The 15,450-nt window shown below is 37.1% G+C and overlaps 1 protein-coding gene across 4 annotated transcripts in view; it reads left to right on the top strand.

Moving 5' to 3' along the window:
• Positions 1–15,450, top strand: part of CEP112 (centrosomal protein 112) — a 288,709-nt gene that overhangs the window by 134,067 nt on the left and 139,192 nt on the right. For all 4 annotated transcript variants that reach the window (XM_050920643.1, XM_050920641.1, XM_050920642.1 and 1 more), the window contains exon 19: positions 7,823–7,930. In XM_050920643.1, coding sequence (XP_050776600.1) covers positions 7,823–7,930 — 108 coding nt within the window. The remainder of the gene's footprint in view (positions 1–7,822; positions 7,931–15,450) is intronic.

Consider the following 15,450-nt stretch of genomic DNA (forward strand, 5'->3'; position numbering starts at 1 on the left):
AACACTTCTATGAAATAGAGATTGTTTCCATTCTGAGGCTTTCCTCTTGCATTGGAGAGCAATAGAAATAGTGGAAGATGTGATCTTGTTGCAGATGCCACTTCTGGCCATCAATAGATCTCTGTAAAATATTATTTGTGCTTCAGAATTGTTTGGGATGAAAGGAGCTATGTGAATGTATGATACTATAAGAATCAACATTTTACAACTTCTTAAAGGGATCACTTCTGCATAATCCATGTACAGCATAGAAAGATTCTTAGTGATAAGATTTTTTGTTTACTGTATTGTTTCAGTATGAAATTGATTTGGTAAAATGAGGGGAAAAGAGTAAAAATGTTATAAATATTTACTGGTAACTGAAATGCAATGTAGCATAAACATAATTGAGATAAATACCATACAGATATATACGTCTTATTCACAAATCATTAACTTTTAAATTCATATTAGTGGTGTAATATGAACCAAATATTGGTGAGAAATAAAGCAGTAGTGCTAGAAATTTGATTGCTTATTTTGTTGAAAAGAATGAAAACCTTCCAACTTTGCATGCAGTCTGTATTTTTAACAATTGTTTTTGTTGTTGTGAAATGCTGGTTTTGCTTCTTTCAAAATCTTCAGTATAAAAGCAGCAGAACTGTAAGGCATCTTCTGTTTTAAAAGTCTTGTACAGAGAGCAGATAATGGAATTTTGAAATAAAAAGGCTGAGTCTGTTTTGAAAAGGCAACTTTTATGTTGCAAACTAGACCCATGAGGGCAATAAAACAGGCCCTAAAATTTCAAAGTCACTGTCCTACATTTTTCTCTAATCTGAATCTCTCCTTTAGCTCCTCCAAGATTACTTAAATTAATAAACTTTACTTCTGCTCCATGTGAGAAATGTATTTTAATTCTTATTGAAGATATGGTTTCATTGATCCAGAAAGATTGGGCTCATGATTTAATTTCTTTCAGGAAAAAGTTTGTGCAAAATAATCCTGAAAATATATTCATCATGAAGTGTTGTTGTTTTTTTAAATTTCCTTAAAAAGGAAACAAAACACTGAAATACTCCAGGAAATTTAAAAATACATTTAATTGAATTCCATAAAAATGCCATGTATTTTTTTCATTTTCTATGTGCTGAATACCATTCCATTTGTATGTTAAATACAGACAGAGAAAATGTGTTTAAGATAACCAAACTGTTCTTTTTTCAGCTTCATTCACTGATGCCTCAGTCCACGTTCAGGATACCTTCAGCTTCATCCAAAGTATTGTTGTGAAGGCCAAGATTATAACAGGGTTCAGAAAAGAACTAGACAAATTCATGGAGGATAGGTCTATCATTGGTTATTAGGAAGGGCAGAAATGCAAAACCATGCCCTGAAGTGTCCCTAGTCTTTGTTTGCCAGAAGCTGGGAATGGGTGACAGGAGATGGATCACTTGATGATTACCTGTTCTGTTCATTCTCTCTGACACACCTGGAACTGGCCACTATGAAAATAGGATAGTGGGCTGGATAGACCATTGGTCTGACCCACTATGGCCGTTCTTATATTCTTATTGAATTGTGGTAAGAGACTGCCTTATGACAATGTCGAGCAATGCTTTGTGTGGTCTTACTGAATGGAAATGGTGGATAGTGCTCAGTAATTGACTGTTTTTGTTCATAAACAAATATAATGGTGTGAAACAATGTCAAAGAAAGAAATATAGAAGCTATTGGGGACAGTAAAATATTTATGTGATATATTTTAATTCACCAAAAAGATAAAATGTCAATGGCCAAATTGTCAAAGGAGCTTTCTGAATGGTACTGCAAAACCCTACATTCAAGTAGGCAAATAGTTCCACCCGCATACATTTACCCTCTATTTTCTGCAGTTGCTAGTTTTAAAATGAGTGGTTTAGGATGCTTCATTGAAAATTTGACTGTATATCCTCTTCGCTATAGCAGGTGCCCTAGTTATTATCATGATTGTGATCTTCTCTTTCTTTTTATTTGTATTACGGTTTTGCCCAGAGAGCTGAAAGAGAATTGAGGCTCTCTGTATTAGGAGTTGAACAAATAGATAGGAAAACCCTGTCTTGTCCTGAGGAGCTTACAGTTTGGGGCATTCAGATAATGGCTTCTGTTCAGTATTGAACTGATTTTCTTGGCAAAGAAAGAGCAACTCAAAGACCAAATCCTTTTAATTCCCTGCCTTAGATAACTGCATTTGATGTATAGCTTAGGAAGTGTCATTAGTCTAGTGCTGGCTTCTGCTGTTTCACTCTGATAATGCTGTCAGTGTAGACCTGTTCTGGAGGAAGTTCTCCTCACCTGAGACAGACTCACCACAAGATGGAACTTTGGGGATAGAGTGAGAAAGAAATGGAAGAATTCCCTGTCTGTGGTACATAAAACCACCACCACCTAAGGCAGCGGTTCTCAAACTTTTGTGTTGGTGACCCCTTTCACATAGCAAGCCTCCGAGTGCGATCCCTCCTATAAATTAAAAACACTTTTTATATATTTAACACCATTATAAATGCTGGAGGCTAAGTGGGCTTTGGGGTGGAGGCTGACAGTTTACACCCTCCATATAATAACCTTGCAACCCCCTGAGGGATCCCGACCCCCAGTTGGAACCCCTGACCTAAGGCATTATCCACTTGATATGTAAGACATTAGCAAGGTTGTTAAATTACATAATGATGAGAGAAATCCATCACAAGTGAGGAACTGCAGAAGAAATGCTCACACAACGTTCTTTATTTGGCTCACCGTTGTGCTTTGTTATTACAGGAGTTCCAGTGCAGTGTGATATGTGGTTTACTATGTGCTGTTGTACTTAGGCCTCGGAAAATGAGTTAAGCAATAGTTAGCCATATTTTTTACTCTTCATGCTTCTTATTGATTTGTATCAGTCTTTGTTTAATTTTTGTGTTTCCATCATCAGGGTATTATATTTTAGTTTCATAAACACTCAGCACACTAAGGTTAAGCAATGAAAAACTGTAATATTGAAACACTGTGTAAAATGATATGCTATTTAAAGAAATGTGTTCATAGCTGAGAATTTCTTTTTTTAACATAAGAACATAAGAACTGCCACACTGGGTCAGATCAAAGGTCCATCTAACTCAGTATCCTGTTATCCAACAGCAGCCAATGCCAGGTGCCCCAGAGGGAATGAACAGAACAAGTAATCATCAAGTGATCCAGCCCTGTCGCCCGTTCCCAGCTTCTGGTAAATGGAGGCTAGGAACACCATACCTGCTCATTCTGGCTAATAGCCATTGATGGACCTGTCCTGCATGAATTTATGTAGTTCTCTTTTGAACTCGATATGCAGTAGATATTCACATTTTTATTGTTTGAGCTGACCAACTGTTAAACATTTTGTCTGTATGTATATTTCAGATGATATTCCTTTAAGGCAGAATTCTGACTAGTTTTACGGCATGAGTAGTCTGTGACTTCAGTAAATAGTAAGGTACTATTTAATGACTAAAAGCATCAGAATATGATCCTTAATGTTAAAGCTTAAACGTACTGAGGCAAATTCTGCACTCAGTTAAACTAGTGTAAATCTGGACTGACTCCCTTGAACCTAGACTGTAGGAACCATATGGGGCCAACAGGGTGGGCGAAGGGGGAGGTTGTGCTACCCACCTTTTACTCCCATTGATTTTGTGAGAGCTATAGGTTATTAACACCTATTGATTTGAGGCCCACAATGCACAAATAGGTACATTAAGAGCTGATAAGTATTACCTTACTTGGAGGTAGTCCTTTTGGTTATTGTTGACTATTATAAAAATTTAGTATTATGCAAATTATTTGATATGTGAGAGCTGTGCTGTGCTTTCTGAGTAAATGTCTATTTAGTGATTTAGGAGAAGATTTTTGATAGAGGATTTTTTTTTGAACTCACACTGTTGTTAATACAACAGGCATTCCATTAATGTGTGGTCTAGCCTTATTTTGCTCACAGTACAACAGAAAGACGTCTCCATCTGGACATCATTTATTAACACTGGATCCATATGATTGTTGTGGTAAAACTTGACATTTTTGGGAGAATCAGCATTTTGGCAACTCTTTGATTTAAGCAAATTTCCAGCCATCTAACTAGCTCCCTCCCCGCCCCCACTGCTGCCCATTTGATTTTGAAATGCTTAATTAGGCACAGTAGAATGTCTGTTTTTTTCTTGTACTTTATTGGAAAGAATTAGATTGGTAATACAATTTTGCCTTGAAATACCATGACAATTTCCAGTTAAATGCTGAAATTTTCAATGTGCTTTTTTTTACATTGATGATTGTGGGGGGAAAAAAATCCCTAACACAAGTGCCCATTACCATTGGTAATTTGTCTGTGAAGGACTGAAATGAATTGAAGTGAAAGTAGTAAAGTATATGAGCATATTTCAGAGGATCATGTTATTACTTAGAAAGTAGTCTCTAATAGCAGAAAAAATTAGAATATTTTTTAAAGTTTTGGGGGAGAGCATTAAATGGATGTTACATCTATTAAGAATTATCTTCCCTGGATTTACTGTTTAATGAGAGCTTAATCGTGCCAAGCTTTTTGTGACAATATAGAGGAGTAAAAGCAAGTAAGAATCTCCCTTTCCCTTGCATGGCCACTTAAGGTCTGCCTGAATTGCAGCTCTGGCACTAAGGGGGGAGAACAAAGTGCTGTGTGCCAAATGCTTCTCTTCAGAGCAGAGAGGGAATGGGCAGTAGATGAAGCAATGATTTCTCCTATGCAAGCGCCAACCTGAGGATCTGACTGGCCACTTGGAGAGGATTATGGTGTACCTCACAAAGGGGTGTCACAAATTACTCTCCAGTCTCTTGGATACATGTTAGCCTGCGACAACCCCTGGCAGCAAGCCTCCCACCCCAGGTCGACAGACTTGGCTTATGGAGTTTGAGCTACCTCTTTAAAAATAGCTATGTAGATGGCACTTTGAAGTTGCATCTTGGGCTGGAACTCAGGTTTTGTAGACTACCCTCTTCCTTAGGCTTCAGAGCCTGAACACCAGCCTCCAGCATGGTCTACACAGCTATCTGTAGTGCGGTAATGTGATCTTGAGTCTGTCAGCCCTGGCTGGGAGGCTTGCTGCTGCTGTCTGATATCTCTGAAACACAGTGCCTCCTCTTATTCTGAGGTGCTCAAGTAGCACAGTTTATCCCTGGGTTTCTAACATAGCTCTGTGGGATTAATTATACCAAATTTACTCAAGTTGACCAATTCCTTTGCTTTCAGTGACAAGTGTGGCAGAATTGGACCCTATGTGTTCATCCTATAAACCCAGAAAACTCAGGTGTCAATCGCACATTCCTTCTTGACAAAGCAAATCGGTTTATGCTTTGCCTTTATTAAGCATATAGCACAATTTTCTTTATAATGAGCATTTCAAGGCTGTTGTTTTTCAGCTAAGACGTGTCAAACCATGTTGTAAATGTTGATAGCATGTGGCAGTCATGCCTTCTAAACGTCTAAGTTTTCAGGCAGTTCAGAATATCGGGTCTGTTCCTGAGAGGTACTGAACTCTTCAAACTCTCATTGACTTCAATGAGGCTTGCAGGTTATGAACCTCTTGGGGTCAAGTTCATAAAGAGCAAATGATAATGTAAGACGTAGGAAACTATGCTACAGTGACTAAGCTTCAAGTCGTTCTTCAGAGAAACAATACTGAAGCTCTCTTTTCACCCATCCTTTCTCATTTCCCCTCCACACATGCACCCAGTTCTCAAATAAGCTACATATGTTCTTCCAAAGACAAAGTGATATAGTATTGGAGCAAATACCATTGCTTTCTCCTAGACAGAGCATAGAATGACCTACTGACATCATAAAATGGAATCTTGAGTAACTATAGCAACACTGCACTGTGAACTTCACTGCAAATATTCAACTTCTGAAATCCTTTTTTTATTGTAATGTTAATTAAGGAAGTAACAAATGGAGTGGGGTCTGGCATTATCAGTTAGTATAATTGATATTTGGATTATTTTTTCATGTAATTTATGACTTTGAGAAATTACTTGCCATCTGCTTCTTATTTTTCAATAAGCTCATGATTATTAAGTCATCTGATGTCCATTAGATGGGTGACTGAAACAGTTTCAACTTTAAGCTCAGTTTTGTTTTTTCCAGATCTAGGTGGCTGTCCTGTGACAAAACTTCGTTTATCGGTGTTTATGTGGGTATAAATGTAACTGATGTTTTCATACATGCTGCTTCAAGCATTAGCCAATTGATTTTAATAGCATGTACTGCATGCTACATCAATGACAAAGGGAGAAAGATCAGACTGGTTTATAGAAGTCCAGATTAAAAGCACTGTATACACATCACTCACAAAAGAAAAGTATTTACAAAGCCAAATAGTAACTGCCAAAAAATGAATAAACAGAATATGTGACAATATTTTGGCTCTAGTATTTGTTGGGATTGGCAAATGAGAATCAGAAAACCTCATTGCACTTATGGCCAATATGCATACCCTGTGCTAGAGATTAAATAACAGAAACATATTGTTTTACTTGTAGAATTTATATAATATATTACTTTTTTGTATACATTTTCTGTGTCAATTTTTAGAACATTTTCATTATTAAAAAGATGATTCTTTTAATGTTTTGGACTTTATTTTGCTTTAGTTTTTTATTTTTGTAAAGTGTAGTTGGGGAAAACTAAGGGGCCTGCATTTCTTTGATGTATGAGATGGGGAAATAATGGGCTACAAGGATGGGTCTAAACTGGATTGGGAGGAAAGAGAAGGTGATGATAGCAACAGAGGTCCCTCTTTTAAGGGCTTACTCGGGGTGGGAGGGACACGGAAGAGAAGCATTGCTGTTTGTGCTCTAGTCACCTTCAGTGCTGCAGTTTGTCCCCTTCCTATATCTGGGAAAACAATTCCTGTCCATGCATCTTTCCCTTTACTTGAGATAACTTTTAATTAAAATGGCTTCCCCATTGTTAGTGATTACTTTCCTCCTCCTTATCTGGCTTAGAAGTGGCATTTGAGCCCATTGGCAAATACATCTATGGGCACTCCTTTAGGCCAAATAGGAATTTTAGCTTAGGGTACAGAAATTCATTGTTTTTCTTCTTCTGGTATTGCTGATGGACTTGCAGCAGAAAGTGGATTCCTTATAGCTATATTCCCCATCCCTCTTCTGCCCCTTTAGGGAGATACTGCTACTTAAGTTGGGAACTAGATCTAAAAGGAATTGGTGGGTAAGAAGTGAGGTGTCGTATTGTATGTAAATAAACCCTTGGAAATGTGACACAGAAGTGATAGCTGTGCTTTTGATACAAAAGCCTTTGTTAACTAAGTTATGAAATTGCTTCCTTGATACCACGTAGGGGAATCTGTGTGACTCGTTATTCATACGCAATGACTGTTTTCGGAGAACTTGCTCCTTTAAGGTTCTTTACTGATTTTAAGATAAATTTATTTTAAATGTATAGGTTGTGCATCCAACTCAGAGCATTACTTCCACTAAATTTCAACAAGCAGTATATATTTTTAAAAAGTATTTTTAGTCTTGTATATATAATAATCAGTTGATTTTTGTGGGATGTTACAACTGTTGAATTAAAAAGAAGACCTTGCATGCTAATCAGAAACAGGTGATATAGGTGACGTATTTGTGTAACTAACTAATGATCCTCAACATACTGATATGTTCATTTCCTTACAAATGGGGATTTTTTATTATTGACTTTTATCTTTAGGTCTTTGATTAGCCATCATCTATCAAAAATGTGTCAAAATGTGTTTGAAGCTATAAATTTAAAAACTAAATATTCCCTTTGTTTACCTTGTAGATGGAAAAGGTGGAATCAGATCTAAGCAGATCAAAATCTCTCCGTGAAAAGCAGTCAAAAGAATTCTCTTGGCAGTTGGAAGAACTCAAACAAAGATATGAGCAACAGGTCAGTCTGCCATTTTTATTTGGCGAGACAAGGTGGTTGAGGTAATATTTTTTATTGGATCAACTAGTGTTGATGAAAGAGACAAGCTTTTGAGCTACAAATACCTGAATAAAGCGTGTCTCTTTCACCAACAAAAGTTAGTCCAGTAAAAGATATTATCTCACCCACTTTGTCTCTCCAATATCCTGGGACCAACACATCTACATTTTTATTTGGTGGTATTTGTCTTTTCAGTGTTGTCTGTTCCAGCCTGGTCTTGATCTGACGCGCTCATTATGTTGGCATTCTTTCCTTTCCGTCAAAGCTGGCTACTCTGTTTGCAAAGCCAGGCATTAAATACAAAAGCTCCTTGTTTCCTCTACATCGACTTTGCTGTCTCTGGGCACTGACTATTTCCTAAAGGATTCCCAGCCCTACAAAAATAAAAAATGTATTTATAAAAAATAATATGGCTTGACTGCCCCTGTCTATTTTTTTCTCTTATTAAAAAATTAGATAATTTAGTTTTAATATATTCTTGTTTTTAATATTTTAATTCATTTTATGGCACAAACTGTGTTTTTAGAAAATATTCTTATTTAAGTGATTTTGATAGATTATCATTTTAAAGATGTAATAAGCTTTTTCGGTGCTTAATTTTGATAGGCAGTTACAGTAGTGCTCTGGCTTACAGGATGCAATAACTTACTTCTGCTTATTGTAGGAAGCTTCTTATATTTCTGTTCCTTTCCCTTTCACAATTATTATGGCTCTTCAGTAACACCTTTTGGGGGCTGAGAGGATTGAGCCATTTTATGGGCTGCAGCAGCATTATTATATTCTAAATAAAGGACTTCTTTCTGACTTACAGCAATGATGCGATAGCTCCATAAGCTGCAGGTAATCCATTGGCTAGATTTTTTGGGCAAATACAAGTTTGTATTTCCGTGATGGAAACCTAGATTCAGTTCCCTGCCCAGATTTGTGTCTAGGCTAGCATGAGCAGGAAGTATTGCAGAGGGAACACATTCAGCCATTGGAAGTGTGGGAAGAGACCACCCTGGCTTAACCAGGAGATCTTCAGTGATCTAAAAATCAAAAACGAGTCCTACAAAAAGTGGAAACTAGGTCAAATTACAAAGGATGAATATAAAGAACTAACACAAGTATGTAGGGACAAAATTGGAAAGGGTAAGGCACAAAACGAGATCAAACTAGCTAGAGACATAAAGGTTAACAAGAAAATATTTTACAAGTATATTAGAAGCAAGAGGAAGACCAAGGACAGGCCCATTACTCAATAGTGAGGGTGGGAAATAATAACAGAAAATGTGGAAATGGCAGAGGTGCTTAATGACCTCTTTGTTTCAGTTTTCACCAAGAAGATTGATAGTGATCGGACATGTAACATAGTGAATGCCAGTGAAAATGAGGTGGGATCAGAAAAGGCTAAAATAGAGAAAGAACACGTTAAAAATTACTTAGACAAATTAGATGTCTTCAGGTCACCAAGACCTCATGAAATGCATCCTAGAATACTCAAGGAGCTGACTGAGGAGCTATCTGAGCCATTAGTGATTATCTTTGAAAAGTCATGAAAGACTGGAGAGATTCCAGATGACTGGAAAAGCGCAAATATAGTGCCAATCTATAAGAAGGGAAATAAGCACAACCCGGGGAATTACAGACCAGTCAGCTTAACTTCTGCACCTGGAAATATAATGGTACAAATAATTTAGCAATCAACTTGCAAACATCTAGAGGATAATAAGGTGATAAGTGACAGCACAGATTTGTCAAAAACAAATAGTGTCAAACCAACTTGATAGCTTTCTTTGACAGGGGTAACGAACCTTGTGGATAGGTGGGAAGCGGTAAACATAGTATATCTTGACTTTAGTAAAGCTTTTGATACTGTCTTGCATGACCTTCTTATAAACAAACCAAGGACATGCAACCTGGATGGAGCTACTGTAAGGTGGGTGCAAAACTGATTGGAAAACTGTTCCCAGAAAGTAGTTATCAGTGGTTCACAGTCATACTGGAAGGACATAACAAGTGGGGTCCCACAGGGATCAGTTCTGGGTCCGGTTCTGTTAAATATCTTCATCAGTAATTTAGATAATGGCATAGAGAGTACACTTATAAAGTTTGCAGACAACACCAAGCTGGGAGGGGTTGCAAGTGCTTTGGAGGATAGGATTAAAATTCAAAATGATCTGGACAAACTGGAGAAATGGTCTGAAGTAAATTGGATGACAATTCAATAAGGACAAATGCAAAGTACTTCACATAGGAAGGAACAATCAGTTGCACCCATGCAAAATGGGAAATGACTACCTAGGAAGGCGTACTCCAGAAAGGGATCTGGGGGTCATAGTGGACCACAAGCTAAATGAGAGTGAACAGTGTAACACTGTTCGAAAGAAAGCGAACATCCTTCTGGGATGTATTAGCAGGAGTAAGCAAGACATGAGAATTCTTCTGCTTTACTCCACGCTGATTAGGCCTCAACTGGAGTCCAGTTCTGAGTGCCACATTTCAGGAAGGATGTGGACAAATTGGAGAGAATCCAGAGAAGAGTGACAAAAATGATTAAAGGTCTAGAAAACATGATGTATGAGGGAAAATTGAAAAAATTGGGTTTCTTTAGTCTGGAAAAGAGAAGACAAAGAGGGGACATGATAATAGTTTTCAAGTACGTAAAAGATTATTACAAGGGGGAGGGAGAAAAATTGTTTTTCTTAACCTCTGAGGTTAGGACAAGAAGCAATGGGCTTAAACTGCAACAAGGGAGGTTTAGACTGGGTATTAGGAAAAGCTTCTTAACTGTCAAGGTGGTTAAGCCTAGGGAGGTTGTGGAATTTCCATCATTGTGGATTTTTAAAAGCTGGTTAGACAAACACCTGTCAGGGATGGTCTAGATAATATTTAGTCCTGCCGTGAGTGCAGAGGGCTGGACTAGATGACACCTCAAGGTCCCTTCCAGTGCTATGATTCTATGATATTTGGGTTGCCTCACTATATCTAAAAGGGTCTCTGGGTTGAACAGTTAAGGGATGGGATAGCTTTACTGGGTTCTGAAAGAGGGTCCTGTCCAGAGCTTGGGTGGAAGAATAATGCTTGTGATATGTCACTTTGAAGGTAAATTGAATTAGAGACTAGATGGTTTCAAATCAGAGTCTGACACATCCTCACACAGAATTGTCATGGTTATACTGTGAAGAGTTTGACTGACACATAATGTAACTATAGTAACATGCAGGTATTAAGGCTTTGTCACATTGGAACAATTATAGCTATAAATACCTATGAGTCTCTCGTTTTTATTTTACCAAAGATTCACGAATAGTCAGGGTTCCACTTTTTTTTTCAATTCCAAAGTTGGACTCTTATGTGTACAGAGCCCATCAATAAGAGCATAGTTATGATTCCTGTCCATCACAATTAAGTAAAAGCTACCTGTAGTAAATGGATAGGGAGCACTGATATGTTTATCCTATTGCTAGTAGAGCATGGAAATCAGTTTTTGCTTCTTACACATGGAAAGACCATTGCAGCGGTTACTTGCATTAGTGAATTAGCGATCCAATGGTTAAGGAGATTACAGAAATAAATAAGATAGCAAGAAAGTTGCATGCACCAAAGACTAGGATGGCGTAAATTAGTGTATATAGACTAAGGTGAACCTCTGTACAACAGCAACCAGGCTATGTGTAGTAAATCAAAATCTTCAGGAGCACAAGAAGTAGCGGATCATTTTTCTCAGAAAAGTGAAGACGATTGTGTTGTATTGTCAGACTGAATTGCTTTAGTCCAAGGTCATGTTTGAATTCAAGCTTTGTTGTTATGTGGTAGTTTGACATACTGAAATAATCTGGATGCCTTATCTGATTTTACAGTTATGATTAGATAGTTATTGCTGCTGTGCTCCATCTATAGTAGAGTCGTCTTGGGAGTGAAGCCTTTACCTCATCTTGGTAGCTGTTGAAGGTACATACTTTGCCTTTTGTTAGATGAACTAACGTGAGGTTTCCAGGCCCACTGATAAAGTTGGATGGCAAAGGACATTTGGTCTGCTGACTTTAAATGACTACTTTTATCTTATGACAAAGTTCTAAGTCAACTCTAAGAACAATCTGAAGATCTTAAAAACCTTGATCTAAAAGTCAAAACAAAATCCCGAAGCTCTGTGTTTCCCAGTTGAAATGGTTTCGTTATTAACTAGCATGAAAATTATTTTTACTACTTTGCCTTTATAGGCTAAGAGAGTATGTCATAAAAATGGAGAGGAAGCGTTATACCATGTTACTTTAAGTCTGTGATCACTTTCTGTCTTTAACTAGCTATGTGATGTTGCTGGGTGCTTCCTGAACAGTTGTCACATTTGACTCTAGAGTGAGTTGCAGTTCAGTTGATGAAGTGCTTTCTGAGGTGATATGATGATTTTGGAACTAATGCTACATTACTGAGCTTGGTGGTTTCTTCAAGTAAAGAGCACTGTGCTCAGCAGAAACAGTTTAATGGACTGAGTCCTTTGTTTACAAGCACCTGGGGATGGAAAGCAATATTTAAATATCAGATCATAAGACCATTAATCTTTTAAATAAGTTGGGGAAAAGAACAGAGATCTTTCATAGTGGGTACCCCATTTTTTTAAACCATTTTCATTATTTAGCCTAACACTGGCTGTGTGACATCTTGGTAAAAGGCAACATTAATTTCTGAAGTCGTAATATTGGAGTCCAGTTTCAGAAACTGTAGACCTCGGTTGATTTTGCTTTCATATTGTCTTAGCAATCAGATTGTTAATCATTTACTAATTTAAATTGTTCTTTAGATTCCATTTTAAAGCTCATCTTAAAATGGGTGGAATTAGTTCATAATCCTATACATGGATTCTGATATACTAGAGTTAGTAAATTGCTCTTCAATCAAGTAGCTCAGAAATGTCAAAGATAGTTGAACATTATTTTTTGAAATGAACATTTTGGGGCAGATTCTATGTTCATCCACAGCTCTGCTCGTCACAGGAATGGAATAGGGGCCAAAGGTGGCTTTAGACCCCTGTTGTTTCTCACCACCTTTGCAATCTGTCCAAGGGGTCTATCTGGCCCTCAGCGTAAATGAGGGAAGTGTGAGGACTAACTGCTCCAACTTATGCTCAGCCATGAATAACTATGCTCTCTTCTCCCAAAATCCTCCTTACATCAGATGTGATTGCTACTGGTGTTTGGTATAGATCCTTCCCAGTAGATCTTCTCAGCCAGGACATGAATATTCTTTGGGGATGGTTTCAGCAATTGTAATGACCTCTTTACAGCATCAGAACAACATGAAGGAGCTGGAGAAACTTTTTGCATTTTAGATGTGGGGATAGATGCTTCTTAGCATGTGGCCTTTCCGAACATTGTGCTTAGCAAAAATTGGTGCAGTTTTATTTTACACTTTGTTCCTATCAGATTAGTGTCACATGCCTGGTGAACTCTGCCATATGTAATTCTCCAGACTGCCCCTGTGCATGCTTCTTAAAAGTTGCAAGGAAAATATGCATTTAATGCTCACACAGATTGTGTTTCCATAGCTTTAAGAACGTAATCTGTAGTACTGTATGCTAATCTACAGTTTCCAAAAATTAAACTGATGTTACCATATTACTGTTAACTTGAGACCAATAGTAATTTTTTCTCCTGATGTACACGGTTGGAAATACCAAAAGCATAAATATGCTTCACCGACAAATCCTTGACTGTTTTTGTCAGACTTCAAAAGAAAACAGTAATTCTCGTCATGGTTTGAAAAACCAGTGAGCAATTTCTTATCGTGTACCTTGGTGCTTCCAATATTCAGGGCTTTTGGATACCTGGGTCACAAAAGTAAAAACTCAAGTTAAAAGAAGAAAAACTTACAAGAAGTAAGTTGGGTATTTAAAACTATTTTCTAGTTAATCTTTTAAATGACTTTCTGTAGCAATGCCGGTATTGGGGTAAACACTGAGTTGAATATTATCCTCTAGGAGGATATCTTGTTTTGTTTTGGCTCACTACTACTTTTATTATATCAAAAGAACATTTATGTTTTATGTAACATCACTGAAACCTAAGGAAAGAGTAGTAAGCATCAAGCTACTAGAACATCAGTAGAATATTCAAACATATCATTTTTATCCCCTACTAGCTTTCTCTGTTGTATCTGTTCAGATTTCACGTAAATATTCTTTAAAACCACACAAACATGAAAAATTGGTGATCTCTACCATAGATTGTGATAATTTGTCATTAGATACTACGTTCTTTTTGTGTTGTACTTTCTGCTAATAATACAAGGCTCCTTCTATGTGGTTATATTGTATTGAGAACTCTGTTCTTTCAGACCCTTTAAAATTTCCTTTTAATGGTGCCAACTTTTCTCTCCTCTGTGTTATTCTTTATTTAAAGTCAGGAGAGATTCTGTACAATTTTTCGAAGCAGCCTTCCCCTTGCCTTGTTTTATTGGACATATGTCTTTGGTCATTGTTTTGGAATTAATAGCTATATTTCCAAATATTGATTAAAGTTGACTGTTTGAGCAATAAGACACATGGTTATAGCATATAATAAGATAACAGGCCAAAGTCTGTATAACTTAAGTATCTGAAAAATGAAATAATTGCTTTGAAATGTTGTGCCTCAAGTGTCTGATTGCTATTATGAAATTGAATTGACACATAAAAAGAAAAAAATACATTTTAATTGTCTAGCAACTTGAGCACATAGGGCCTGGTCTTGCAACCTTATCTTAAATGAGTAATTGTCCTTACTTCTACAGGTAATCCCATTGATTACTGATTTCAAAGAGACTAGTACTATGAGTAAGGACAGCACAAATGCTTAAGGATTACAGGATCTGCCTCTTATTGAGGCTTGAGGCCGAAAGCCCAATTTTTCCTGCATATGGGATATGCTTGTATCTCCTAGAATTTGCATACTCTGAAATTTTTAATTTTGCTTACGAAAGAAAGGTTTCCAATTTTGGGATGATTAATTCTTTTTTTTTTATTTGGAATGTAATTTGTAGTCATTTAAAAATAATACCTGCATGTTATATTTAATTTTTAATTCACTTTAATGTACTTAAAATTAATAAAGAATTTAGGTGAAATCCTAGGAACCTGCAGTGTTTAGTCTCAGCCACACACAGTTCTTGATTTCAGCTTCAGCTGATTCACAGTGTCACTCTCTTTTGAAGTATCTGCCGAGGGAACTCTCAGTAGAGAGAAATTAGTGTTTTTTAAAGAAATATACTTTAGCTCAGCTTTGTTCTACTTACAGCTGGTGGATTTGAAAGTACAGTATATTAATTTCTCCCTCCCCCCCAGTTGCTATCTGCGGGGAGCAGCTGTCATGGGTACTTCAAAGGCACCGGACACCACAGAGAAGACCACAGCCTTTCCTGCCTTTGAAATGGTTTTAGTGTCTATGGTCAGGCTTCAATGGACCTTCAGCACAGGAAAGCAGCTTTTTTTTTTTTAAATAGAAATAAAGCATATATAACTACCTGTT

The sequence above is a fragment of the Gopherus flavomarginatus genome, chromosome 12, assembly GCF_025201925.1.
Source record: "Gopherus flavomarginatus isolate rGopFla2 chromosome 12, rGopFla2.mat.asm, whole genome shotgun sequence".
Taxonomy (NCBI): domain Eukaryota; kingdom Metazoa; phylum Chordata; order Testudines; family Testudinidae; genus Gopherus; species Gopherus flavomarginatus.